The 25,907-nt window shown below is 47.9% G+C and overlaps 1 protein-coding gene across 1 annotated transcript in view; it reads right to left on the bottom strand.

Annotated features, from left to right (window-relative positions):
• Positions 1 to 3,854: 3,854 nt before the first annotated feature.
• Positions 3,855 to 25,907, bottom strand: part of DPH1 (diphthamide biosynthesis 1) — a 46,306-nt gene continuing 24,253 nt past the window's right edge. Inside the window, exons 7-12 of the mRNA XM_055001523.1 lie at positions 22,564 to 22,632; positions 13,074 to 13,230; positions 11,335 to 11,435; positions 11,037 to 11,115; positions 10,608 to 10,739; positions 3,855 to 4,948 (exon numbers count right to left, since the gene is read on the bottom strand). Coding sequence (XP_054857498.1) covers positions 4,865 to 4,948; positions 10,608 to 10,739; positions 11,037 to 11,115; positions 11,335 to 11,435; positions 13,074 to 13,230; positions 22,564 to 22,632 — 622 coding nt within the window. The 3' untranslated portion in view covers positions 3,855 to 4,864. The remainder of the gene's footprint in view (positions 4,949 to 10,607; positions 10,740 to 11,036; positions 11,116 to 11,334; positions 11,436 to 13,073; positions 13,231 to 22,563; positions 22,633 to 25,907) is intronic.

Raw genomic sequence — 25,907 nt, 5'->3', positions numbered from 1 at the left:
GGGTGGAAAAGGCTGAGCAGAAACCGGAACTTGTCTGGCCCGTCAGTCTCTATGGCGAGGCACAGTGGTAGGCATCTCTCGCGCGCCCAGCCTCATTGCAGGAGCCCCGCCCCGGAAGTCTTATTAAGCCTAAACAACCACCGGCGGTTGCCATGGAGACAGCCTCGCCGAGGGAGCGAAGCGTAAGAGGGCGTGGCCTGTAGGGTGCGCTTTGCTCGTCCGCAAAAGCCCTCGGGTATTGGTGCCAACCTCCAGGTTAGGCCTGGAGAGGTCCTGAAATTACAACTGACTCTTCATGATTAAAAAGGGTGCTTTGGAGGATAGGCTCTATAGTATTATAATTATACCCCGCTGAGGTCCCTCTCGAAAGCCTGACTTTTCCAAGCTCCATCCCACGAATCTCCCAACCCAGAGTTGGCAACCCATCTGCATTCAAGGCAGCTGCCCTGGACTCACTTGGACACCTGAGGCCGCTGCGCTTGGTGTGGGTGGCAGTTGGAGGACTGGCTCAAGACTGAACAACTTACCATGAACCTGGTGATGTCTCTGCCATGGGATGAAATGGTGGCAATGCGTCGCTTAGATGGTTTAAGGGGGAGGAGGTCGGCAGAATCGTGCCGGCTGAGAGGTCTATCCAGGGCATTTTATCCAGAATGGCTCAATGGGACTGCGAGGGATAGCTGAATGCCAGTTGCTTGGAGGAGACTTTGGCTCTGGGAGCTGCACCTGTGCCCCTCTGGGGCATCTGTCTGGCCATTGTGGGAAAGAGAATGCTGGACTAGACAGACCTGCGGGCTGAGCCTGTAGGAGTCTTCCCAGGTTGGTAGCCATGTTGGGCTGCAATCAATCTGGATTATAGCCCAAGATCTGGATTCACCAACATCTTGGTGGTGGAAGTGCCCTCAAGTCAGAGTTGACTTATGGTGACCCCTGGTGGGGCTTTCATGGCAAGAGAGAACCAGAGATGGTTCGCCATTGCCTGCCTCTGCAACCCTCGTCTTTGTTGGAGGTCTCCCATCCAATTACTAACCAAGGCCAACCCTGCTTAGCTTCTGAGATCTGATGAGATCAGGCTCACCTGGGCTATCCAGCTTAGGGTTCCAGTAGTACCTTAAAGACCATTAACGTTCCAAGGAATGAGCTCTCAAGGCAAAGCTCCCTTTGTCATACACCTGACAAGGTGCTCTTGCTCAGGGATCTTCTGGTGAAGCTAAATGTCCGGGGTTGCAATTAATCGTTGTCCTCACCCTATCGGCACTAGACCACCGTCCTCCTACTCTGTGAGAAAACAGGCTGGGGAAGGATCCTCTTCCACCCCACCCTCCACCTTTCCCCAGTTGCCGTCCTAGCCTCTAACTCTGTACAACTTGGTAGATGCCTTGCTCCGGTCACCTGTTTTCAGATAATGGGAAAGGACCTGCAGAGATAAAACCTAGTTGTCCATGCGGCAACAGCTAAGCAATGGGCCTTCTCTGGACTAGGTCCAGTCCACTGGAATCTACCGGAGTGGGTGTGGAAGGCATCTTCACTAGCGACATTTAGGACAGGGTGCAAGACTGAGGGCATTTGGCAAAGAGAACACAGATATGAGTGCATTTTTAATGTTTATTTTTAAAATGAGCATTGCTTTTAATTTAATGGACTTCCTACTTTTTTTTTGTCCTTCTTGAGCCATTAGCACCCTCGAGCCTAAGGAAATAAGAGGATATAAAAGAAACAAGTAGATAAATTTAACAAGAGTGAAGAGCAGGCATATGAAGGACTGCCCCCCTCCGGTTCTTTCCACTTAGGCCCCCAAGTCCCTGGGATTCTAACACACCCATTGGGCAAAAGTTCTAATTCTTCTTTTTTGCCCTTTTTGTTCTTAAAAGAATGAACCTCTCATAGTCCTTTGGATGACGTACAAGATGATAGTTGGTTCCCAGTTCTCCAATCCAACTACAGATATTGATATCAACATGTCTGGGAGTCTATGATCTGTCTATAATTTATTTTGGGGTGTAGCAGCCCCCCAGTTATGTATTTTTCAGTTCTTAGCTTCTGCACTCTTTGTCTCCATCGCAGAAGCCTATGAGATCCTCGGGGGTACCATTCATTGGAGAACTTTACACAAAGCCCAGGCCCAATGTGTCACCTTTAGCGTTGGGGGTGGGGGGGACCTATGATTTAAGGTAGCCCTAAAGCTCTATTTAAACATCATCAATATTTGTAGCTGAATTGGAGAACTGGGAACCAGGAACTGTAAATAAGGGAAACAAACAGAGCCAGCTTTCGCCTCGTGAGCTGCAAAAGAATGAACTCGTGGTCCTTCTGCAGTATCATGTTGTTGCTTTGAAGTTCTCATATAGCATAAAAATATAAAGACAGTAAAGGCGCACTGCATGTTTCTGCGTGCTCCCCAGCAGCTAACATACTCTAACCTTTCGCCTCTTATGTTTCCTTACAAATCAGGCTTCAGGCATCCACACTTTTTTGGGCTCTGGGAGAAATTCAACAGCCATTTCCCCAAATCCCTGCAACACAGGCATCGAATAACTTTCACCAAGCAATGATCAGGTCACGGGCTTTTTCTATGAAAAAACTACTCCTTTGGAATGGCTTACCAGAATGGATGCGGAGAGTGCCTTCACTTGCCACGTGCAGGAAGGAGTGTAAGACAGTTTTATTTCAAAGAGCATTTGGTAGAAGGTCAATAAATGTATAAATACAAACGGGACCCACAAGAATTTGCAGGGGGACATCTTATTTTCCTTCTCCCCCACTATTTCCTCTCTCTCTTTCCTGAAAGCCCCATAAGCAACTCCCTTTTTCCTACTTCCTTCTCTCCTTCCCATGAACTGGCCAACCTACCTTTGTCTGCCCCCCAACTTCAACTACCCCCCCAACCTGGAAGCCTTCCCCAAGAAAAGCCTGGCCCAGTTGTGTGATGCCAGCCAGGAGGGGACCAGATGCCATATTTGCAGGGGGCACCTCACTTTCCCCTTCCCACAGTATTTCCCTTTTTCTCTCCTTCTGGCAACTCCCATAGCAACCTTTTCCTTTCCTTCTCTCCTCACCCATCAACCAGCCTATCCTTTTATCTTCCCGTCTTCAGCTGTTATTATTTATTTACTTAATTTCCCCCCCCCCCATGGGGACCCAAAGCATCTTAAATCATTCTCCTCTCCTCCATTTTATTCTTGCAACGCCCTTGTGAGATAGGAGAGGCTGAGAATGTGTGACTGGCTCATGGTCACTCCGCATCATGGCAGAGTGGGGATTCAAACCTGGGCCTCCCAGACCCTAGTCTGAAATTCTGACCACTACACCACACTGGCTTTCATGGGGAGGCTGCTGCTGAGCGGCAGCAAGGCCTGGGTGACTCATACAGGTCCCATGGGATCAAGTTGTTTGGTGGCTGCTGCCAGGCCTGGCCCCATGAGTCCTCTCTATAAGACCAAAACATCACTGGAAAAAAGCTGCCCCTTCTGCCTGCCCTGAACTGTCAGAAACCCAAGTCTTGAGGGCTGGCAGTACTGTTGTGATCAACACAGGATGTTTGTTTCTTAAAGCTTGAGGAACAGTTTCTATAATTTTTTTAAGGTAAAAAAAAAAGATTTCAGAATTTTCGGCCACCCTGGGGCTTTTATTAGATTTGTAGAAATATCTATTGTCTATTCATGGCTCCAGTCTCCAGATTTAAGTATCCACCGATCTGGCCACACTGAGATTTAGATATAAATAAATAAAGTTATCAAGCACAACGGGTAAAATGTTGTGTCAACAGTACAACTAAACTGGGCTAATTAGTCATCCTTTTTGAGGTTCTGGAATAATTTAAACAAAAAGTATACAAGCAATTATTTTATTGTAAACAATCCAAATTCTTTTAATAAACATTTACTGAAGTGGAAAAGAAATAGCACGTATGCTTTTTAATCCCCCTCCCTCCAATATGCACGATTAACTAATGGCCTACCATAACCAAAGTTAATTCATCCTCTTCGAAGGAGGAAGGCATTCTGTGGTAGAAACCGGTATATTCTCCCCCCCCCCCTGCTTCCTGGGCTGTCGTAGTCTTCAGATAGTTTGGTTTTGCCTTCAAGAGAATGTCTATGCTTACTTGCAGTGCCACCCCCACCCCCACCCTCCACGCACAAAGGTCTTTCTGCTGAACTTTCCACCCATCTGGCACCAGGGGCAGAGAAGATCTGCTTCCTGGTTTGTCAGGGAGGAAAGAAAGACCCAGCTAGGTGTTGGCTGCAGCAGGGGAGACCCAACTCCGAGATGCCAATGCCCCCTCCATTGCCCAAGCAGCTTTTATGACTAAGGCAAGGAAGGGGGACACAGGATGCAACCCCCTGCCAGGTCCAGTCCTCAGAAGCTGCAGTGCACGAAGAGGCCAGCCTCTCCCTGCCCACTCCATGGCCTTTGCTCCAGCCAAGTACACTGGAAATCGGGCTTGGAGATTCTGGCTTCTGAACCACAAGCCATTGGGAAGGTTTGGACAGCAACCTACTGTTCAACCACCTGCCCCACTTTACAAGTGCCTCCACCCTGGTATCTTTCCCCCAATCTTACACTAAGCCTGCAAGGAATAGAAACAGGGAACTTCCTTCCCTCCTTTGCTGTCCGACTACCCCAATGCTGAGTTGGATCAGTGCCCTCTTGAACAGAATGCAGCGTGACCACGGTTGGCGGTACAGAAAATTAGCAGCTGTTACCCCCACTTTGGAGGGAGATCCCCCCAGAAGATTCCTGGCTCCTGCCTCCCAAAGCTCATGGCCTGTTGCTCCTCAGCGTGCTGAGGCTGTGGCTCGTTCTCCCTGCTTAACAGCTGGGGGCTTGGTCAAGCAAGGTTAGGCCTCGGGGACACTTCGGGGCTTCAAGGCTGCTGTGGTTGTGGTGTCAGCTCCTCTTGGCAGCCTCTGCTCGCTCTCGTAGGTGGTGTGGGCTCTGCCGATTTCACCTGCAATCAGAAGAGACAGTGGTGTTTGGGACTGCTCAGCAGCCACTGGCTGTCTCTGGCTGCCACTCCGTTGGATTTATGAGCCCCACCCTGCTACCGTCCCCCACTCCCAACACTAGGAGCAACTCTGGAAGTTCTTTCTTCAGGGATAAGAATTTTATGTTCCTCTGCTTAAAGCCTGAAGCTGAAGAGCTGCCCGCTGTTCACTAACAGCGGCTCTCTCCCACCTTTATCAATAAGAACGAGATAAGCCCATTCCTGATAGCTGTCACCGGCCAGCCATTTAAGTAACCCCCCAAAGTGCCCCACCAGCACTGTGCTGTGCCAAGCCACTTGGGAAGCAAGACAGATGTGTTTTGTTCCACCCTCTTGGGCTTGCAAACTCTGAGTATGCTCAGTTTGAAAGCTCTGCTCCGGCCCCTCAGCCCGCTGCCTCCTCCCATCAAAATCTTACGCTTCGGTGAACTTGCTTCCACCAGGATTCCCTCCCTCTTTCCGCTCTAACGGAAAGCCACAAAAGACTTCTTTGAGCACGCGCAAACACTGGTTGCCCTTCCCTCTCATTACCCACTTTGGATCCCAAGCTGTCAGAATAAAAGGCAGGCGCATAAATATTTTAAATATTTTTTTAAAAAATACTTAACTCCCTCCTTTATAAAAAGGGGTTTACTAGATTTACTGAAGCAGTTATTTTTAAAATTGTTTGTTTGCTACAGAGAGAATATATGGTGCCTTGCCAAGTTTGGTCCCTGTTTTGGACTCATCCACTCCTTGAGCAAAGACAGAAGTGGGACCTATGCTTTTCCAATAAATACAACAGGTTCATTGAGGGCAAGAGGCCCTGTGCAGCCCTGATCCACATGCAGTGATACTGTCTGGAGGGAGGATACTCCAGTTCTATAATGGACAGGCCTGGAGGGATCCCAAAGCACTTCCATTGCTCAGAAAACTCTCTCCCCCCAATCCCCAAATACCAACAGACCAACAAAGGGGAGAGTGAAAGGAATTGCTGGTTATTTTTATGCTGTTTTTATGGCTTGCTGTATTACTCATAACTTCTTACATTTTTATGATTGCACTGTATTGGTTTTACCTTTACGAGCCACCTCAAGCCAGTCTCTGGAAAGGTGGCATGTACATTTTCGAAACAGATAAATAAATAAGGAGGAACATTAACTAGTCTATCCCTGGCTTTGCAAGCAGGCGAGATGCCAGCCCGTTTCCCAGGAAATATTTATGTGCCTTCTTGAGTGAAGCATGCCTCCAGTTTCAATGCAGAAAAAAATGATGCAAAAGGTATCAAAAGTCTGAGAAATAAAAGCTTCAGTTGATTAATTGGTGGAAGCAAATTTTAATAGACAGGGATGAGATTAAATGGCACTCATAATTTCCCCCAAATGTAATATGGAACGAAAACGAAAGTTTTATTAGATTGTAGGGCCTCTCATTCTTCTTTCGGCCATTTCAAATCTGTGCCAATGTAGTGGGTATGGCGATAAGCAAGTTTATTTAATTGGCTTTAATCTCCGATGATTAATGAACTAATTAGTGGACAGGCCTCAATGCAAACGGCTGTATGGTATATGGGTGTGTTTGGGTGTTAATGCAACAAGAACCGTTTCACTGGGCAAAGGAGATGCTCATTTAATGATAATTAAAGCTTGAAATAAATGTGCCATCACAACAGTAGGAGTCACCTGGTGCTCCCCAAGGGAGCTCAGAGAAGAAGCAAGGCAGGCCAAGGGTGGTCAGACATCAAGACGCCTGGCTCTTCTCTCCATCCCACTTTCTTCCCCCTCCCTCCCCAAAATGTCATAAACAAACAATGAACAACACTACCCAAAGCAGTGTTACACCCTTCTGAAACGACTGAAAACACAGAACTCAAATTGCACAGGACCAATGAGAAACAGGGATGCTGCTATTGCCGCGAAGTTCCCCACGTGCACGTTTGACAAATTCCTTGGCCATGTTGGACCATGCTCCGGTAATTTTGTCCATTATGGGTATTTCCGATTATCATACCATTTTGGTTAGAAATTAATAGATTAATTAATTCTACACTCAAAGGTTCACTGGATCTTAATCTATTTACTGCAGTATTAAGGTACATTCCTTCTTCCGGGAACCTCTCAAAAGATCAAAGGCTCTGGATCTTATAAGCCTTGGTAATAGCAACATGAATTGTCCTTTAGAACTGGAAAGGAATAGCTACGCCACATACTGAAATATGGACTGGGCAACATTAGACCTTGCAGTCAAAGTGTTGCCTTTCACAAGAAACAAATGTGAAACATCACAACATCTGTTGATTTATTTGGCCTTAATGTGTATTATATGGGGTTAGCTGGTTGCTTTGGGGTCAAGCAGGAATTTTTGGGTGCTGCGTCTCACTTGCCATGAGACAGTCCTTTTTTCACCTGCTTTGCGTGCTGGCTTTGGTCGGGGGGCTGTGGGGGGGGGGTCTCTGGTTTGCTCCGTTGGTGTCAGTACAAAAGAGGGAGCCCAGCACTGTGTCAGGAGATGGAGCCAGCCTCCTGCAGAATCAGGGACATGGACATGAAGAAAAGGATCCACTCAGAGCTGCGGAATAGGATGCCCTCCGATGTAAGCCAGTGCAAGATGGGGGGAACGGGAGGGATGGGGGAGGGTTCTTTTGGGGAGGGGGGGGGCTCGTCAGGCACCAGCAGAAAGAGGGGCCAGTGGCCATGGAGAGCAGGGGGCGCTGTCCATGCCAGCAGGTGCTGCCACTGCCCTTGAGATGCCCATACTGCATGTGTGTTGCACGTGGCTGAGTTGCACATGGCCGAGGGAGCTTAAATATATTTAAATTGACCTGATTAGTGTAGACTGATAAGGTCTTAGCGTAGGGGGCAGGTGTGAAGCTGGCAGTAGCGATGGCCAAGTACAAAGCCAGGGTGGACTCAGTCTAAGTTTTGGTAGGCCAACTGCTCACAGCAACTCACATTGTTAGGGATGTTTAACTGAAAATAAATTAATATGCGAAGACTGTGTCCTTATCTAATTACTCTTTATAGTTTTAAAATGAATAAACATTTTTTTTAATGAGATGGGCAGGAAAACCTGATGAGCACCTTGAGGCATCTATTGATGTAGGGAGTATGCATAAGCCAACCACCTTATTGACTGTACCACCAGAGGGATATGGGGAGAGGTCTAAGAGGAGGTATAAATTTTGTAAATAACAACAATGGCAACAAGAAGTTGCTAAATTCTGCCTCCCTACTAGAGAATGGCAGTGCAGCAAATGTTACATCAGTTCGTAAAAATGGGTCCCAAGGGGATCCAAGAAATTAGGCCAGTTGACCTAAAGTCTGTTCCCAGTAAATTAACAGAAACTATTATTAAACATACAATTTTTAAGCATGAAGAACAAGCTTGCTGAGGGAAAATCAGCCCGGCTTCTGCAAAGGGTAGTCCTATCTCACTAGATTTTCGAGTTCTTTGAGATAGTTAACAAACATGTGGATAAGGGAGACTGGGTAGACAATTACATACTTGGACTTCCAAAAACATTTGAAAAGGAAGGTCTGTCACTCTTGTAATGGGATAAGATATTGAATTCTCTTATGGATTAAAAATGGCTAAAAGACAGGAAGCAAGAAATAGAAATAAATGAATGATAACACACACACCCCGCCCCCGCTTCTAAATTCATGCAGATAAGGTCTTAACTGGCAGAGCCTGACAAGGAAAAAGATCTTGGGGTGTAGTGGACAGCTCAATGAAAATGTCAACTCAGTGTGTGGCAGTGATGAAAAAGGCAAACTCCATGCCGGGGATCATTAGGAAATGAATTGAAAACAGGACAGCCAATATTGTAATACTCCTGTACAGATCTACAGTAAGGCCTCACTGGGAGTACTGTGTAAGTTCTGGTTGCCATACCTTAAAAAAGAAGAGGGCAACCAAGATGATTAAAGGGCTAGAGCACCTTCCCTATCAGGAAAGGCTAAAATTTCTGGAACTTCTCAGTTTAGAAAAAGATGACTGGGAGGGAGGATGTGATAGAAATTCATATTGTTATGCAGGGTGGGGAGGAGGTAGATAAGAGAGATTTTTTTCTCCCTCTCCCGTAATGCTAGTGCTTGGGGCACTCAAGTCAGTCGATGGGAAGTAAGTACAGGTCAGACGAAAACATTTTTTATTCTTTACCCAAATAGTAATGGCGGATTTCATTGTCAGCAGACCCAGTGATGTTTATGAGTATAGGTGGCTTTACAGGGGTGGGGTCAGCCAGATTCATCAGTGGCCACTAGCCACATACAGAGGCAGAAAGCCTCTGAATACCGGTGCTTGGGAGGCAGCGTCAGAGGAAGGCCTTGGCCTCTAAGTTGGCCCTTCAGTGCAACTGTGAGACAGGATGCTCTTATATTAATTCTTATATTAGGTAAGGTAAAGGTGCAAGCACCGAGTCATTACTGACCCATGGGGGGGACGTCGCATCACGACATTTTTTTGGCAGACTTTTGTTACGGGGTGGTTTGCCATTGCCTTCCCCAGTCATCTACACTTTAACCCCAGGAAACTGGGTACTCATTTTACCGACCTCGGAAGGATGGAAGGCTGAGTCAACCGTGAGCCAGCTACCTGAACCTGGCTTCCGCTGGGATTGGACTCAGGTCGTGAGCAGAGCTTAGGCTGCAGTACTGCAGTGAACCACTCTGCGCCACGGGGCTCCTCAAAATTCTTATTTATTTGTTTGTTTGTTTGTTTGTTTGTTTGTTTATATATGATTTATATTCTGCCCTCCCCACATCAGGGTGGATTACAACATATACATTCTAAAAAACTTTTAACCTTTCAACTTTAAAACCAATAGACAATAATATATAATTTAAAATCTAAAATACAGAGTACAAAATGCAGCAGCAGAGAAACCATTCATATAATCCATCATCCAACCGTCCCTAAAAAAAAAAAATCACAAAAGGGTCGGGTGGTAGCTATTTCCTGATAGAGAGGGATGATCCCCTCTATTCGACCGGTGGGGGCCCTGCCCAGCGTCAACCATACGCCTGGCGGAACAGCTCTGTCTTACAGGCCAAGAAAGGACAGCAAGTCCTGCCAGGTCCTGTAATTCTATCAGATTTTGTTTGGGAGTCAAGGGAGGGGAGAAACAACTACCCATTTCTCCCACATGTGCCAAGTAGACTGTCCGCTCTGAAGACTGACACATGTCCAAAGCGCCTACTCTCCAGGAGGTGAGCAGAGGGTGCAGTCCCTCCTTTGGATGCAGAAAGACTGGTCTGTTGGCCAGTCTTCTTGTTTAGGGGCAAATCTCACAGTGTGAGCAGAAAACCCTTCCCGCCCTCTCTCTTCTGAGAGAGCCTGTCTGGAGTCAGAGCCAAGGCATGCAGAAGGCCCCATATTCAGCTCCCAGCTTTTCCAAGCAGAAGGGCCCTGACGGAGCAGGGCAGAGATGAACCCTGCTCCAGAGCTTGGAGGGCACCTGCCAGTCTGAGAAGATGCTGTGAAGCTCAATGGGCCAAGAAGCCAAGCCCATAGCCAGAGCTAAAGCTGTCGGGTTGCAAGCAGGCCAGTTCGCAGTCTGTGATGGGACATGGAGGGCAGAAAGAAGGGGCAAGCAGGCCCAGTCCTCCCTGACTCTCCCTGCAAGCATGCCGGTGACTCTTACCTCTTTGATGGTGCTCCCCCGTTGAGAGCGGTGGGAGCTGTGGTTCACCGTCCAGGGTCCTAAGGACTGGCTGGCATAGAAATCCATAGGGTAGGTCTCCTGCCACGAAACCTGCTGCAGAGCCACGGCAGCCTGGGAAGGGAAGGAGATATCAGCAAATTCTTCAGGAACAGCCCCCCCCCCTTCCCAACAGTGTGGATTCGAACCCAGATCCTGTGTTCTGAAGCACAGCAGCGTGACTTGTCTTGCAGTAACCAGCCCAGGCTCAAATCCTTGCTAAGACATGCCTTCACTTGCCCTTCTCCCCCACAACTGGAACTCAGCCAGTCTCCAGCTCTTGGGCCAGGTGAAAAGCAGCCCAGAATGTCTGCAGTGTGTTAAGGGTTCCCCTACAGAGATGGGTCATTGGAAACAGGGACAACAGCTCACCTCGTAGGGCGTCAGCAGAGGTTTGTCAAATGCCTCTCCCCAGTCAATGGAGAGTCGGGGGCATGCCACCTGCACCCACCTGCAAGAAAAGTGGCAAGCAAATCTCACACATGTCCCATGAAGAACTGCAGGCACAGCTGCCAAGGTTTGGCAGCAAATAAATAAGGGCTGGGGGCCCCCCTGTTCTTGACTCGGAGGTGATGGGGGGGAGCAGCTGCAGCAACAGGGCTTGAAGCAGATCACGGTGCTAGGGAAGGAGGTACCCCAATTGCAGGAAGACTTTTTGTCCAGAACTTACGCCTCAACATCAGGGAAGAGCTGCAGCTTGCCCGGGAAGATCTCCGAGAGCAAAAGGCGGATGAAGGGGCGCTTCAAAGCTTGGAGGCTTGATTCTAAGTGCTGCAGGCAAACGCAGAAAGGGGTTAGGGCGGAGGGACTAGCCTACAAGTCACTTGCAACTGGAAACACTGAACCCTGGATCCAGTGTGTGGCCTCGGTAAAGGTCCTGGTATCAGGAAAAGGATAGAAAGGGCAGGGAAGCCCTGGAGCAGAGGTCCCCCAATGTGGTGCCTGTGGGTGCCATAATGCCCGCGGACACCTTTCCTGGCACCCGCCAAGTGTTTTTAGAAAGCAGGTGGGGCCAATTGGGGCATTTGCCCAGCAAGGCTTCTGGTTGGTCACTGGAGATTTAAAACATTCCTTTGCGGCAGCGGCTACCACAGCACAAGGTTCTTCACCATATGACTGACGGTTAAAGTGGCGGCCATTGGTGGCAGCCATTTTGTGGTTGCGCCCACCACACTGTACCAGAATTCCAAAGGCTTCCTGGAGAATCAAAAAGGTTGAGGACCCCCGTCCTAGAGAGAAGGGAGAGGATGCCGGGAGGAGGAACTCTACTTAGCCACTCTACTTAGCCTCCATTAGTGGGAGAGGGGCACACACAGATCATTCACTCATTAACACCTTCACTGCCTTGCGACATTCATAAAAGGACCCTCTTCCTTCCCAATGCAAACTTCTTGAAGGAGAGAGAGATCCAACTCCATCTGGGCAATTTCAATATGTAGTACATGGGCGGGTGGGAATGGACAGCCCTTTTGGATTTAACTTCTATAGAGTACAAGGGCATGACCTGGTCTTGGTAACATTATCTTCCCCCATCCCAACCCACTCAGATTCATATCTTGGTACAGAGAAAGGTGGTGGAAGAAACATTTGGAAAGGTAACTAGTCCAGGCAAAATAGAAAAGAGTACACTAGCACCTTTAAGACTAACCAACTTTACTGTAGCATAAGCTTTCGAGAATCACAGTTCTCTTCTTCAGATGCATCATGTATCTGAAGAAGAGAACTGTGATACTCAAAAGCTTATGCTACAGTAAAGTGGGTTAGTCATAAAGGTGCTACTGGACTCTTTTCAATTTTGCTACTACAGACTAACACGGATAACTCCTCTGGATCTAGTCCAGGCAGGAGAGCAGTCAGATCTGCCAACCCTCTGAAGACCACTGAAGGTTCACCAGGACCACTCATTCTGCCCCCTCTGCCCACAAAGAGCTCTCCCCCTTCTAGCTGAGGCTCCAACCAGCCTGTTGAGCTTCTTGTGAACAGCACCGACAGCAGAGGAATGCAACGGATTCGCTTCAGCAGGAAGGAGAACGAAAGGCAGCTCATTCCCTTCACATACAGCATCCCCATCACCACACAGACCTGCTGCGGAAATCCCCAGCTATATCAGCCACGGCTGCTTCCTTAAGAGAGCTTCCAAAGAAGAAACTGAACAAGCGCAACAGACCAGGGTGGCGTAGTGGTTAAAGCGCTGGACTAGGATCTAAGAGTTCAAATCCCCACTCTGCCATGGAAGCTTGCTGGGTGACCTCAGGCCAGTCACATCCTCTCATTCTATGTGACCTTACAGGGTTGTTGTGAAGATAAAACAGAGGAGGTGACAGCACTGCTGTAAGCTGCTTTGGGTCTTCCATCGGGGAGAAAAGCCGGGTGTAAATTTTAAAAGAGGCCAACTAGAAAGCCGCTTACCTGTAGGATAGCTGGGGACCCCTGGCGCCCCAAGGTCCCCAGGATGAGTCCCCACTTGGAGGCCCGGGATGCTTGGCGGATGGCTTGCTTGCGTGACTCCTGCATGCGTTTGTGGTCATAGTGCTCTTGTGAGAAGACTTTGCTGTAGGGATCGTACCTGCAATACAGAGGGCAGAGACATTTGGCTGCTAGGCATCCCATCTCTTCCCCAAAGAGAAACCTCCCATCCACCCCAGACTCAAACACAATGTCCCATGAGCCAGCTCTGTACTGCCTCTTATTTTCATTTTTCCAGTGCACAAGCAGCCTCCCCACAGGTCCTATAAAGGGAGCTACAATTTGGGGTGGGGTCAGAAATCTGTGCTGCAACATACAGATCAGTCCACACTATTCAGTCTGGATTGAGTCACAAGCAGAAGGAAGATGCAGTGGGACTCTCATGGCTAAGAGTGATGGATACAGATTTGAAGAAAAAGGATTTTATATACTTTTTATATACTACTTCTGTGCCTTTTCAGTATTACATGCCTTGCACTTTTTCTATGCTCGGGAGCCAATGTAGTATTTGTAATGCAACCTGTAAGAATATGACACTTGAAACAAGAAGAATGTATGCTGAACCTCTGTAAGAACTGAGGACTAAAAATATATATTGCTTGTAGAGCTGCACTTATAAGAATATTACACATACGTTACATTATTCTATAAGATTCCAATAGGAATCAGTATTAGAGAACCTTTTGTAGAAAACCGATTTGATGCAGCAAGCTGGTTTGGCCACCTGTGGCATTATCTCCCTTAAGGCTGCAGGAAAAACTGGGGAAAGGGCAGAAAGAGGGGAAACATCCCTTTCTGCCCACGGACTTCAGTTATCTGAAGGCACCAAGGCTGCCAGATTGAGACTCCCTGGCACCATTGAAGGTGAAAGTGTTATGCCCAGAAGGAAGTAGGTAAAAGGTTGGAAGGTGTCCTTCCAAAATGAGGACAAGATAAGAAGCTGCAAGAATTGGAATTCCCCCAAGTAGAGGGGCCGACCCAGAATTGCATCTTCAAATCAGAACTGACCCTAGATACCTTACGAGCCAATAAGATAACAAATATTAGAATATTGTAATATTATTATAATTACCTGAAGGTATTAATTGCTTTGTACTTCTATTGTAATTTGGGATGAGCTTTGCACACGAGGAGACTGTCTACTTCTGTGTAAAAGAAAGGGCTCATCCACCGGTTTAATTAAACCATCTGTTTTGCTTCAATTCAAGGAGGACTCCAGGATCTTTATTTTAATTTTTATTGTGGTTGGTCAGAAAAGGGAGAACGAACCACAAAGGCGCAAAGTTTTGCGCGTAACAAGAGAACGGGCCCCTGGTTCAAATCTCACCTCTGCTACAAACTCACTAGATGGCCTCAGTCTCAGCCTCCACCTCTAAAATGGGAATAAATGATGCAAGGCCTGCCTTATGGGACCATTGTAAGAATCAGGGCTCGTTTTGAGGGGGAACGCACCAGAACGCAGTTCCGGCAGTTCCCCAAAGAGATCACATGACAGGTGGCCCCGCCCACCTGACTCTCAGCCATTTTTGGGCCTATTTCGGCCTGGATTGGGGCCGAAACAGCCCGGATCAAGCTTCTGATGGGTGGTGGATCACTCTCCCACTCAGCAACGGCCCGATCTTAACCATTTTGGGCCCCTTTTCGGCCATTTTCAGCCCCCTTTTGCCATTTTGGGCCCAATTTCGGCCCTGAATGGCCAGGATTGGGTCCAAAACTGTCAGGATAGGTGATGTCAGGGGGTGTGGCATATGCAAATCAGTTATGCTAATGACACACTTCCTGTGATGTCAAGGGGCATAGCATATGCTAATGTGTTATGCTAAGGAGTTCCTCCAGCTCTTTTTCTACAAAACGACCCCTGGTAAGAATGATAAGATAACAGACATGAAGCACTCTGAAAAGGTTATTTACATTTCTTTCTGAAGAACGGAGCTCTGACTCTCAAAAGCTCACACCTTGAAAATCTTGATGGTCTCCAAGGTGCTATTGGACTCCAGTCCTGCTGTCCTACTGCAAACCAACATGGCTACCCACCTAATACATTTCTTTAATCATCAAATAAATTATTTATAATAATGTAATCATCATCAGGGTAGGGAAGATGTTTACAGAGCAGATACGATCTTGCAACAATTCTCCTGAACCCTCTCCCCAGCTTCCCATGCCATCAGTGGTGAAATTCTTCAGGCCAGTTAGCCAGAGGCGTATCAGGGATCCTGCACCCCAACGTTTTCAGCCCTATCTGTCCGATATCCAAAGATGGCAAAGAGGAGCGCTGTTCAGCTTCGCGAGCATTTGTGCTATCTTGTCCCCTATGCTGAAACTGCTTGGAGAGGTCGTCTGGAGCGAAAGGTCACCAACAGGCAGTCAGCATCACTCAACTATTTCTCCTTGCAAGGAGAGTCTGCCGGTGTTTTGAAAACAGGTTAGATAAACTGAATCCCAATCAAGAGAAGACTAAAAGGTGCTGTTGGCTTATTTTAGATTGTGTTGCATCCCCCCTCCCCTCAATGTAAAATTGCAGGTTTGGGGTGATATTAAATGTCTGCATGTTACATTTTATGCTGGTCAAGGGCCGTTTATAATAAAGATTTGGATTTGGAAATCTGTCTGCAGAGGATAGCTTGGGAGGCTCCTGTAGCACCATGCTCTATTCACATCCAGGTTTATTTACTGTGATTTGCTCTGTGTGGGACTGCCCTTGAAGGCAGTCCCACACTCCCTCAGAAGGCAGCCAAGAAGCTGCTGACCGGCATGAAGAATGAGAACAGCTTGTCAGGTTTTTAAAGAAGGACAATGGCTGCAAACTTTCTTTGATTGCATTCAAAGTGCTGGTTGCTACTGCTAGATCACTAAAGAGGCTGGACCAGGGAACTGGAAGGACTGCTTGTCAGCTAAAACTTCTAACACTGGTACTATTCTGTATGCTCCCATGGGTGGTGAACAGAGACAGGATTCCTTTAGAATTCCCTCCCCACCGTAGTTCACCTGGAACCAAGCTTGATAAGCTTCAGGGCTCCTGGGAATAGCTTTGCTTATTTTGCTGAATTGTACGTTTCCCCCCATTCGTTCTGGCTGGTACACTACCTTCTGTTCCTGGTTGTTGTTAAATTTTAGTGCTCTGTCTCAGTTACAAATATTTACTGCTGTGTTTTGGGATGTGGACAACGCAGTAGGTTTTATCATATGCTGCTGGTTTACATTTTTGTTTTTAGCATAGATTCTTCCTATTTTTATCAAGATGTATTTTCATGATTGTGCACAAGCTTGCCTGGGGCATTTTTAACAGAGTTGGAGACTTCAATACTTCAAAAATAGATACATTCAATGCATAAATAAATAAATGCATGGAGCATCTGGAAACCTTGACTGGCTCAGAATTTAGTAGGCAGGATGTTAACTGGGGCTAGGCCAATTCTGTGTCAACTTCGCTGGCCTTCAATAGTTTTAAGGCCCAGTTCTGGTTTTAAACTTTAAAGCCTCACAAAGTCTAAAGCTCATAATAGTTAAAGGATTCCCATATGAAGGCAGCCATTTCTTAAGACCTTCTGTGGGTGCATCTTTCTACCTGCCCCTCTGTCTGAGCTCTGATGTCCTTTTCAACAGTTGCACCAAGACTGTGCAATTCCTTTCCCTGGGTAAATGGGTTCGGCTCTTTTTTCCAGTAGCATTTTGGCCTCAGGGCACAGCGGTGCTCCCTAAAAGAGCTTTTCCAAAATTCAAGTCCAGTAGCAACTTAAGAGACCACAAAATATTCCAGACTATCAGCTTGCATAGCTGTGACCTGGATAGCCCAGGAGAGCCTGATCTTGTCAGATCTCAGAAGCTAAGCAGCATCAGCCTTGGTCAGTAATTGGATGGGAGACCTCCAGTGAAGGGTTGCAGAAGCACGCAATGGCAAACCATCTCTGTTAGTCTCTTGCCATGAACACCCTGCTAGGGGTCGCCATAAGTCAACTATAACTTCATCAACTTGCATGAGTCAAGGCTCATTTTGTCAGAGAGAAAAGCAAGATTTCAGTCCTTCCTTGCCACTTCCTACCATTCGGTTGATTGGCCTTGCCATGGGTCTTTTTATAGTTTTTTTTTAATTATGTAGGAATTTACCTGTATGACCCTTTTATTCAGTTCACTCTTAACTACCTTGTGGGTTTCAGTAAGTTGAAACGTTGAATATGAACATTCGAATTAATAAAATCATTTTCAGACCGTCAGTGCAAAGCAGCAAAGCCACAGGGTGTAAAGCAAGGCAAAACTAGAAACCTTAGTCCCACCCTGCTTCCATAGCACCCCACTTCCCAGGCACTGGCCAATCTGATCTAATGAGAACAGGGAAGCTGCCTTGTACCAAGCCAGAACACTGATCCACCCAGTCCCATACCACACGAGACGAATTACACGAGGACGCTCAAGTGAAGGGAAACGCAATGTTAGCTGGGAAACTGAGTTCTAAAAGACATAATGGAAGGCTTTGTCAATTTCCCCTCTCTACAGAACCAGGGAGATCCTTGAAGGCTCTGTCAGTTTCACCTCCCCTTCTGGGAGACAAAGATGAAATAAACAAACGCTCTGAGGAGCCATCTTTGCTGCCTCTGTAGAGAGAGGAAATTGACAAAGCCTTCCAATCTTGTCTTTTAGAACTCGGCTATTTGTCTCGTGTGTTTTAGCTCTCAGACAGAGATAGAATCTCATCTTCCCACCTGGCTTAGAGATGCTGGGCAACTGCACAAGGATTTTCGGCACACAGCGCCTGTGCTCTCCCCTGAACCATGGGCCACCTTCCTTCCCAGCTGCCTTGAGGACTATCAATTAAACCTTGACCAGAAATAGTACCGAGGCACTGAGGCACGGCAAGGGACATACAGAGGAGCCCATCTCTCTACACCCCAGCATCCTGTTCCTGTGGGTAGGATGAGGAAATAGGGGGCATCTTCTGGAACCCGCTGAGGCATGCCCCCCCCACCTCTGCTCACATTCTCTGTGCTGCATCACGCAAGAGAATGAGGTGGCAGAGCGGAGTGCGCCATGTCAGACTGCAGGGTGTGGATTTTTGCTCTGGGTATTCCTTCACATCAAGCACTGAAGAGAGGACTGGCAAAGCAGGGAGAAAGGTTCTGGAAACATCCCCCAAAGGTGGGGATTTCCATAGGGAAATATCCCCAAAATGTGATCCTCCTCCTGAAATGGTGCAGTCCACTCACCCCGCACCCCCCCCCCCTCCACATCCCCCTATGTCTTAGACTCCTGGTGCAGCAGTGTAGGACTATGGAAGGGGTTACTTTGGGCAGCTGAGGCTAGACTCAACGGGGGTCCAGTTTCCCCTATGCAAGAGCTGTAAGTAAAAGGGCTCTCATTGGCTTCTGGGGAGCGGAAATGGGGCTGGCCCAGCACACACACACCCCCAACAGCAGGCTGCAATCCAGTCTCCCGCTGAGCTGGTCTGCTCTCTGCTCTCGCTCACTCCCAGAGAAATGGGTGATTTGTTGGCCAGCTCGGCAAAGGGAATTTTAATCAAGCAGCGCCTGGGCTGGGCCGCCTCCCCAGCCCATAAAGCTGCCGTCCCCGCCTGTTGGTAACAAATGACCTACTCAGAAATTCAGATTCTGAGGAGTGGGCTCGGCCTCGCCCGTGCACCGGATATTTCATCGGCTTTCAGGAGCCTCATCATCATGTTTTATGGCCTCTGCCTGCAGCAGCTGGAGAGTTTAATGGGAGCTCCACATAACGCTTGTGCAGGTGGCTTGTCAAAATGTTTACATTCCAGGAGAGTCAATGGCGTCTACTCTACCTGACAAGGGTGGCACTCCCCCTCCCTGCCGCCACTTCCAGAGAGGTACAAATGCTCAGACTAGGACTGCCCAAATGCCTGACTGTGGAATAAATTAAACAGTGGAGGCATGCTTACACTTAAAGAGTCTTATTGCACGCAAAAGAAGAAGTTGTCCACCACTCAACTTTCCACACTGATTTACTATCCAACTGGAAGAAGCGCACCCACAGCATGCAGAGATACAACAGGCAGCCTCCTCTGAGAGCAGGTCTGTTGTTGTGGTTGCATTGGGAGCAAGAGAATGATCCTACCACACCAAAAGCAGCAAGGCAGAATGACTTGCCCCCAACCAAGGGAATCTTGGCAGGGGCAAAGTTGGTGAAACAAACCATGCAGAGACACAGCAGAAAGCCTCTTCTGATAAGAACCTTTCATTAGTTCCTTTCTTATGGTACTTTCTCATTTGGGAATTCCTGCATCACATAAGTTCATACCAGGATGAAAGGTCTATAGAATTCAAAGCCTCTCTACACCGTTCACAAAAGAGCCGTTCTTGGAGGCTGCCACTTCTGCCACTTGTGGAACTGCCTCCCACTGGACACTTGCCATTGTCCAAAGCCAACAGATTTAGAAGCACTGCTAAGACTATCCTATTTAGGAGGGCTTTAAGGGCTCGATGTATGATGTTTACAGAGGCATGGGAGATTTTTTCATGTGATGTAACAGGAGGAAGGGGGCTAAAGGCTGAACTTCAGACGACGACTGCTGAAACTTTGACTTGCCCCATGCAGCAAAGCATGGCAGGGGACAAGGGGGTGTTCAAAGGAGCTACTGAGGCTGCTAATCTGACCAGGGAAACACTGCTGGGAAAAGGTGTTCAGATCTTTTGCTCGATCTGATATACTTTCTCCCTCCTCAAAGATTTGGGGGTGAAAAGGAAGGAGAGATGGGTGCAGCATCCTCGTCTTCTGCCCTACCCTACTGGCCTAACAGCATCTTTGAGAAGGGGAGCAAATCAGATCAGTCAGGACAAAAAAAAAGTTATCCCCCCCCCCTTTCCTCTCCTGCGGCTGCTCTGAAGTTAAGTGCAAGATTAGGCTGTGCCTCCCCCATCCTCCGCCCTCCACATTTTGCACCAATAAATGGCCCTTCTCTTCAAAAGAAATGTCAAAAGCACCAGGAGTTTTTTTCCCACTGCAGTCACAACTCCCACCCTGCCCCATCCCACCCCTCTCTTTCGTAAAATAGTCTCCATTCAGGCTGACAGATCTGCTTGGGGGAAGCGTGACTTGTACGGTGCCCTTTGGGGCCAGTGGTGGAGAGGGAAAGATCAGAGTTGGAGGGAGAGAGTAGTGACTGCCTGCCCCATGTGTGCCACACTGGGGGCAGCTTAGGAAGGAAAGTCACAGAGAAACCACAAGGAAGCTCGGTCTCAAATCCTCGGCCTGTCAGCCTCAGCCATCATCGCTGGCCTTCCTGTACTTCCAGAGGCAAAGATTCCAGATGAGGAAAAGACAGAGGAAAAAGGCTGAAACCTTTTCAGTTCGAAGCAACAGAAGACGGGGGGGGTACGTATGCATGACATCAGCTGGGAGGGAGGAGAGAAATTTTCACCACCATCATCCCCAGTACTACAGCTTGGGGTCATTCAGTTAAATGGATGGGCTGTAGATGCAGGCCACATAAAAGGAAAATACTTTTTACCACACCATTGTCATCAGCTTGTGGAACTCACTGCCACAGGGTACGAGGATGGCTACTGGCTTTGATGGCTTTAAAGGGGATGAGACAATTCAGGAGGAGAGGTCCATCCATGGCTCTCAGCCGTAACAAGCTAAAAGGAACCTCCCTGATTAAAAGCCACGGAGAAGCAATGGAGAAGGGGAACGTCTTCATGCCCTGATCATGGGCTTCCCAGTAGCATCTGGTTGTCCAATACTGGAAAGAGGACGATGGACTCCAGGGACCTCCCCTGACCCCCCCACCTCCACCCCATGTGGACTAGTACGATGCTCTGGAGGGCTCTCCTAGGGAAGCAATTCATCAGCTGCTCCCACAGGAAGATGTTGCCACCTAAACGGCCAATCTACTGAGCCAGTTTGGTGCAGTGGTTAAGAGCGGCAGGACTCCAATCTGGAAAGCCAGGTTTGATTCCCCACTCCTCCGCCTGAAGCCAGCTGAGTGACCTTAGGCCAGTCTCTCTTGGAGCTCTCTCAACCCCACTCATCTCACAGCATGACTCTCATGAGGATAATAACATACTTTGTAAACCACTCAGAGTGGGTGTTATGTTGTCCTGAAGGGTGGTATATAAATTGAACGTTGTTGTTGGACACTCCTCCTCCTTACGGTTAACACAGAGAGCGGCTAACTGGAAGAGGCTGCTGGCACTGAAGAGATGCGAGTGCAAACAGAGAGGTGTAGTGGCAAGTGGGCGAGCTACAGGCCCTGGGAGCACAGAAAAAGAGCAGCCCAGGTGGGAAAGTGTTGGGATTTTAGCAAGTGTTTCCATTTCAGTCATGAAAGAGTTAAACTATTTGTGTTACTAAGTTAGTAAACTTATTTGCATGTAACCACTTAGGTCTCGAATAAGGATTCCCGCCATAGAAATGGGAGTCTTTAAGCATAATGAAGTAGAATTAGGATTTTCTACTGGGCAACCTGTTTATTGGGGGGGGGCAATTAAGTGATGCTATATACTGAAGTTTTATTGCTCTTTGTCTCACTTGCATTCTCACTCTCTTTCTGTCACTTTTCTAGTAAGATGTAGCCAGTTTAGCAATTTATTATTTTTCTCCAATGTAACCCTATTTTTTTTATCCTTTAGTAAGGTATTCTTACAGAGCTACACAGGAGTGCGTGTCTGTTCTCATTCATTCCAATGCACAATCTTTGCATTAACTCTGCTAATTTCCAACAGAAAGCAATAGTCCTAGGGCACCTTGAAGGCTAAGGGCAGAAGCCTGTTTCATCAGATGCTGGCTGGAAAGACAAGCACATCTCGTTGGAGGAGCCTTTGCCTCAATATTACACCAATATTGCACGAGAGGAATTGGTTGCCAGTGGAGTATCAGATCAGGTTCAAGGTCTTGGTATTAACCTATAAGGCCCTGTGCAGACTAGGGCCAGTGTATCTGAGGGACCGTCTCTCCCCGTATATTCCCCAGAGGACCCTCCGATAGGGAGGAAAGCAACTGTTATCAGTCCCTGGCTCCAAGGAGGCCCGCCTGGCCTCGACTAGAGCCAGAGCTTTCTCAGTCCTGGCTCCTACGTGGTAGAACGCTCTGTCTACCAAGACCAGGGCCCGGCAGGATCTACTATCTTTCCACCGGGCCTGTAAGACAGAGTTGTTCCGCCAGGCTCATGGCTGAGGTTGGGCCTCCGCCAGCTGGAGGATACAACATCTACCCCCCTCCCCGTGAGAGCTGCCCACCACTGTTTTTTAAGCTGCTGTTATTTTCAGTTTTACTGTTGTGTTATTTGTCTTAATTGTAATGCTGCCGTCAGGAAAAAGAGTGCTGCTATTTTTGTATGATGTTTTTAATGTTTAATATGGAATGTTTTAATTGATTTTAATGTTGTTATCCGCCCTGAGCCTGCTCGCAGGGAGGGCGGAATACAAATATGATATAAATAATAAATAAATAATCCCCCCCCCAATACCTGTACGCAGGAATTCCTGGGTTGGCAATCATGATGGATTCCAGGTGGAAGCGACCATCCCCAAGGTACCTGCAACAGAAAAGGGGTGGGGGGACCAGAGTCAGCCAAGGAGAAGTGGGACTTCAATGCCCTCCTGGCTTCATACCACTGGCAGCTGCTTCTGCTCAGGATCAAGCATGTCCCAGGTTCAATCTCTTGGGCCAGGCAGGTAACGAAAAGTCCTCAGTCCAATTTCTTCTCTCTCTACCCTGCCAAAGACCCTCAGAGAGTGTCAGGACAGTATCGCTTCTCCACCCACACTAACAAGGGGACTAAAAAGTCCTAAGAGACCCAAGTACAATATTATGACTTTTAATAGTAAAAGTGCAAGTGCAAATGTGCATCGACTCTCATTCTATTTCAGGCAATTTATCCCTACTACTCTGTTCATTGGATAATATCGACAATGTATTTTAAACCAATGCTCAGCAAATACGTGTGATTTCATCAAGTAAGAATCACAGTTCATCAAGTTGAACGCAAGGTCTATACAGGTTCGTAAGGTGTCCTTCATAAGGGAAGCATCCAAGTTCTCCACCCAACATGTCAGCTCCCAGATAGCGGTGGGGAGGCTTAGTCCGGAGGAATCCAATTCCAACTAAGCAGTTACAAGGGTGCTCCTCTAATGGAGTGGGGAAAGAATTGGGGAAGAAAACTCGAGTAGATTTCACCCATCATTGGAGATATTATTTCGTGTATATGTGTGAACACCAATTGTCTCCAACAGTCATCCCAAGCTGCAGGGCTAAAGATGGAAGGATAACAATGGGGGGGGGAATACAGCAGAAGAACCCCACCCCACCCACCCATCGGTAAGCTCTTCAGTGGCCTCACCACACTGTGGAACTAGACACAAATAAGAGGTTCTCCTGGACAGGGTAGGTGGATTGTGGTCAAAGAAGGATGAACCTATAGAAGAAGGTTATGGAGCACCCCATAACGAGAGTTCACTCCCCCCTCCACTGAGCCACAGCCACTCCCCTCCATAGCGCTCATGGTGCTATGCTGCCATAGTCTGCCTTCACAGGTTCCCCTTTTCATATTTCAAGTCCATGCATTTGACAGGCGAGGATGCCCGATAGGGTTGGGATGCCATAGGAGAACCAACCACCTGGCTGCCTGAACAGCCTGATGTGACTGAAGGCCCCCCACCGCAGCTTGACATTCAGTGGGACTTTGGCATTCACACCCAGGCCCCCTTCTCTGGTGTGGTGTCCCTAGGTTTCACTGTAAGTGGAAGCCCCATTCAGTTGGTAACCAGTCCTTGGCAGTTAATATCCTTTATGTGGCTTCTGTGCTGAATGGAAAGAAGGAGGCGCTTTCCAATGGACACACCATCACCTGATAAGGGGGTTGGGCTTATTGGGACCTCAAAGAGATGCACTGGTACAGAGACAGGGACTTTAGACTATGCTACTGTGTACTGTTTGTTGCTGTAAATATGCTCCTACTAGATAGTACTGCACTGTTTTATGTTTTGTTCCAGCGTTGGTTTTTTTCCTCTTCAAGTCCGCACTGGATTTCTCCTTGTTTTCAAATTTCTGCTATCCTTACCCTATTGTACTGTTTATTGAATGTCCCAGCCAATGTTCTTATTGACATACTATGAAATCTGCCTTGAATCTCAGGGAGAAATAATGTAACTAAATAAAGCTCCAGGTGGGGAGAGAACTCTTAAGATGTCCCACCATCCTGGCAGATAATAAACCCCAATGGTTTCCTGCCACTCTGTGGGAAGTCCTGGCTTGCTAAAGCTGTCAAAATCAGGGCCAAGCTGTGGCCAGAGAGGCTGCCTCAGGCAGCCGACAGAGTCCCGTTAACTGCCCTGGGGAGCTCAGGGCCACGGAGGGTCGAGGATGATGGCCTGGCCGTCTGTGGAGGAAAATTTGCAAAGAATCCAATCTGGCACAGGCTAGAGCCCATTTTCAAGCAGATTCAAGGATGACAGCAGAGCAATCCAAAATAGCTTTTCTGAGCAGCAAGAGTCCTATTACTTTCTGGCCCTCAAAGGATAGTGGACTGCTGGGACCAGTTTGTGAGGTATTTTGTAGCTAAATAGCTTGTATCTGTTCCAGCCTGGCCTCTTCATTGACTACAGAAGCTGTTTCTATGATCTCTGTTGTGTCTTAGATCCAGAGGAGTTAGCCGTGTCAGTCTGTAGTAGCAAAATAGAAAAGAGTCCAGTAGCACCTTTAAAACTAACCAACTTTACTGTAGCATAAGCTACAGTATCTTGCATCTGACAAAGAACTATGATTCTGGAAAGCTTATGCTACAGTAAAGTTGGTTAGTCTTAAAGGTGTGACTGGACTCTTTTCTGTTGTGTCTGTATGGCTACTTAGGAATTTGTGAGACTTATGAGGTGGGTGGGGCCTCTGGAGAAGGAAGGCCAACCAGCACGTGATTGATCCACCCCCCACCCCCGCTCCCCATTTAAAACAGCCAGGATTGTCTATCTGGGCAAGATAGAGAGTTGCCAGCCTCCAGGTGGTAGCTGGAGATCTCCCGGAATTACAACTGATCTCCAGGCAACAGAGACCAGTTCCCCTGGAGCAAGTGGCTGCTCTGAAGTGTGAACTCGGTGGCATTATAGCCCACTGAGGCCCCTCCCCTCCTCAAACGCTACCCTCTCCAGGCTCCACCCCCAAAATCTCCAGGAATTTCCTAGCCTGGACTTGGCAACCCTAGAAAGAGACGCTTCACTGAGCAAGAGAGAGAGAGAGAGATCAGAAGCCTTAAAGAGGCTGTTAGAAGTCTCTCCTTGCAAAAGTCTCAGAGCCACTGATTTCAACAACTATTGGCTAGTGCCAAAAATACCACCTTGGGGAAGGAATGTGAGGTTGTCAGAACAGCACACCTTGAGAGACCCCTGAACTTTACTGATTATCTGGATCCTTTCAATCGTGTTTCTGGCCTACTTTAGGGACTTGGCTGCTCTTCTTCCAAGCGCTGGGCAGAGGGAAGCGTCTCTGCTAATTCCTGCTAGTACTGGAGGCATTCGATACTCCTCTGGAATAGGGGTTGGAACCGCTGTTGTGTGGTGGCCCCCCTCCTCAAGACTCAGCAGGAGGTTGTGGGTGCTCTTTGCCCTATGGGGTGCTGCAGGGTTCCTCCTTGTCTGCCGTGCCATTTAACAGCCACATGAACTCACTGCAAGAGGTTGGCTGGCAGTTCAAGGAGCCACGGAACACCCCAGCCCTCCTCCTCATTACCAGTCTCAGGGGAGGGCCTGACAGTGTCAGCAACCAGTGATGGACCAGATATGAACGAAATGAAGCTCAGTGCAGACAAGATGGAGGGTCTAC

The sequence above is a fragment of the Eublepharis macularius genome, chromosome 17 (genome assembly GCF_028583425.1).
Source record: "Eublepharis macularius isolate TG4126 chromosome 17, MPM_Emac_v1.0, whole genome shotgun sequence".
Lineage (NCBI taxonomy): Eukaryota > Metazoa > Chordata > Lepidosauria > Squamata > Eublepharidae > Eublepharis > Eublepharis macularius.
This window is presented reverse-complemented; position numbering and strand designations above follow the sequence as displayed.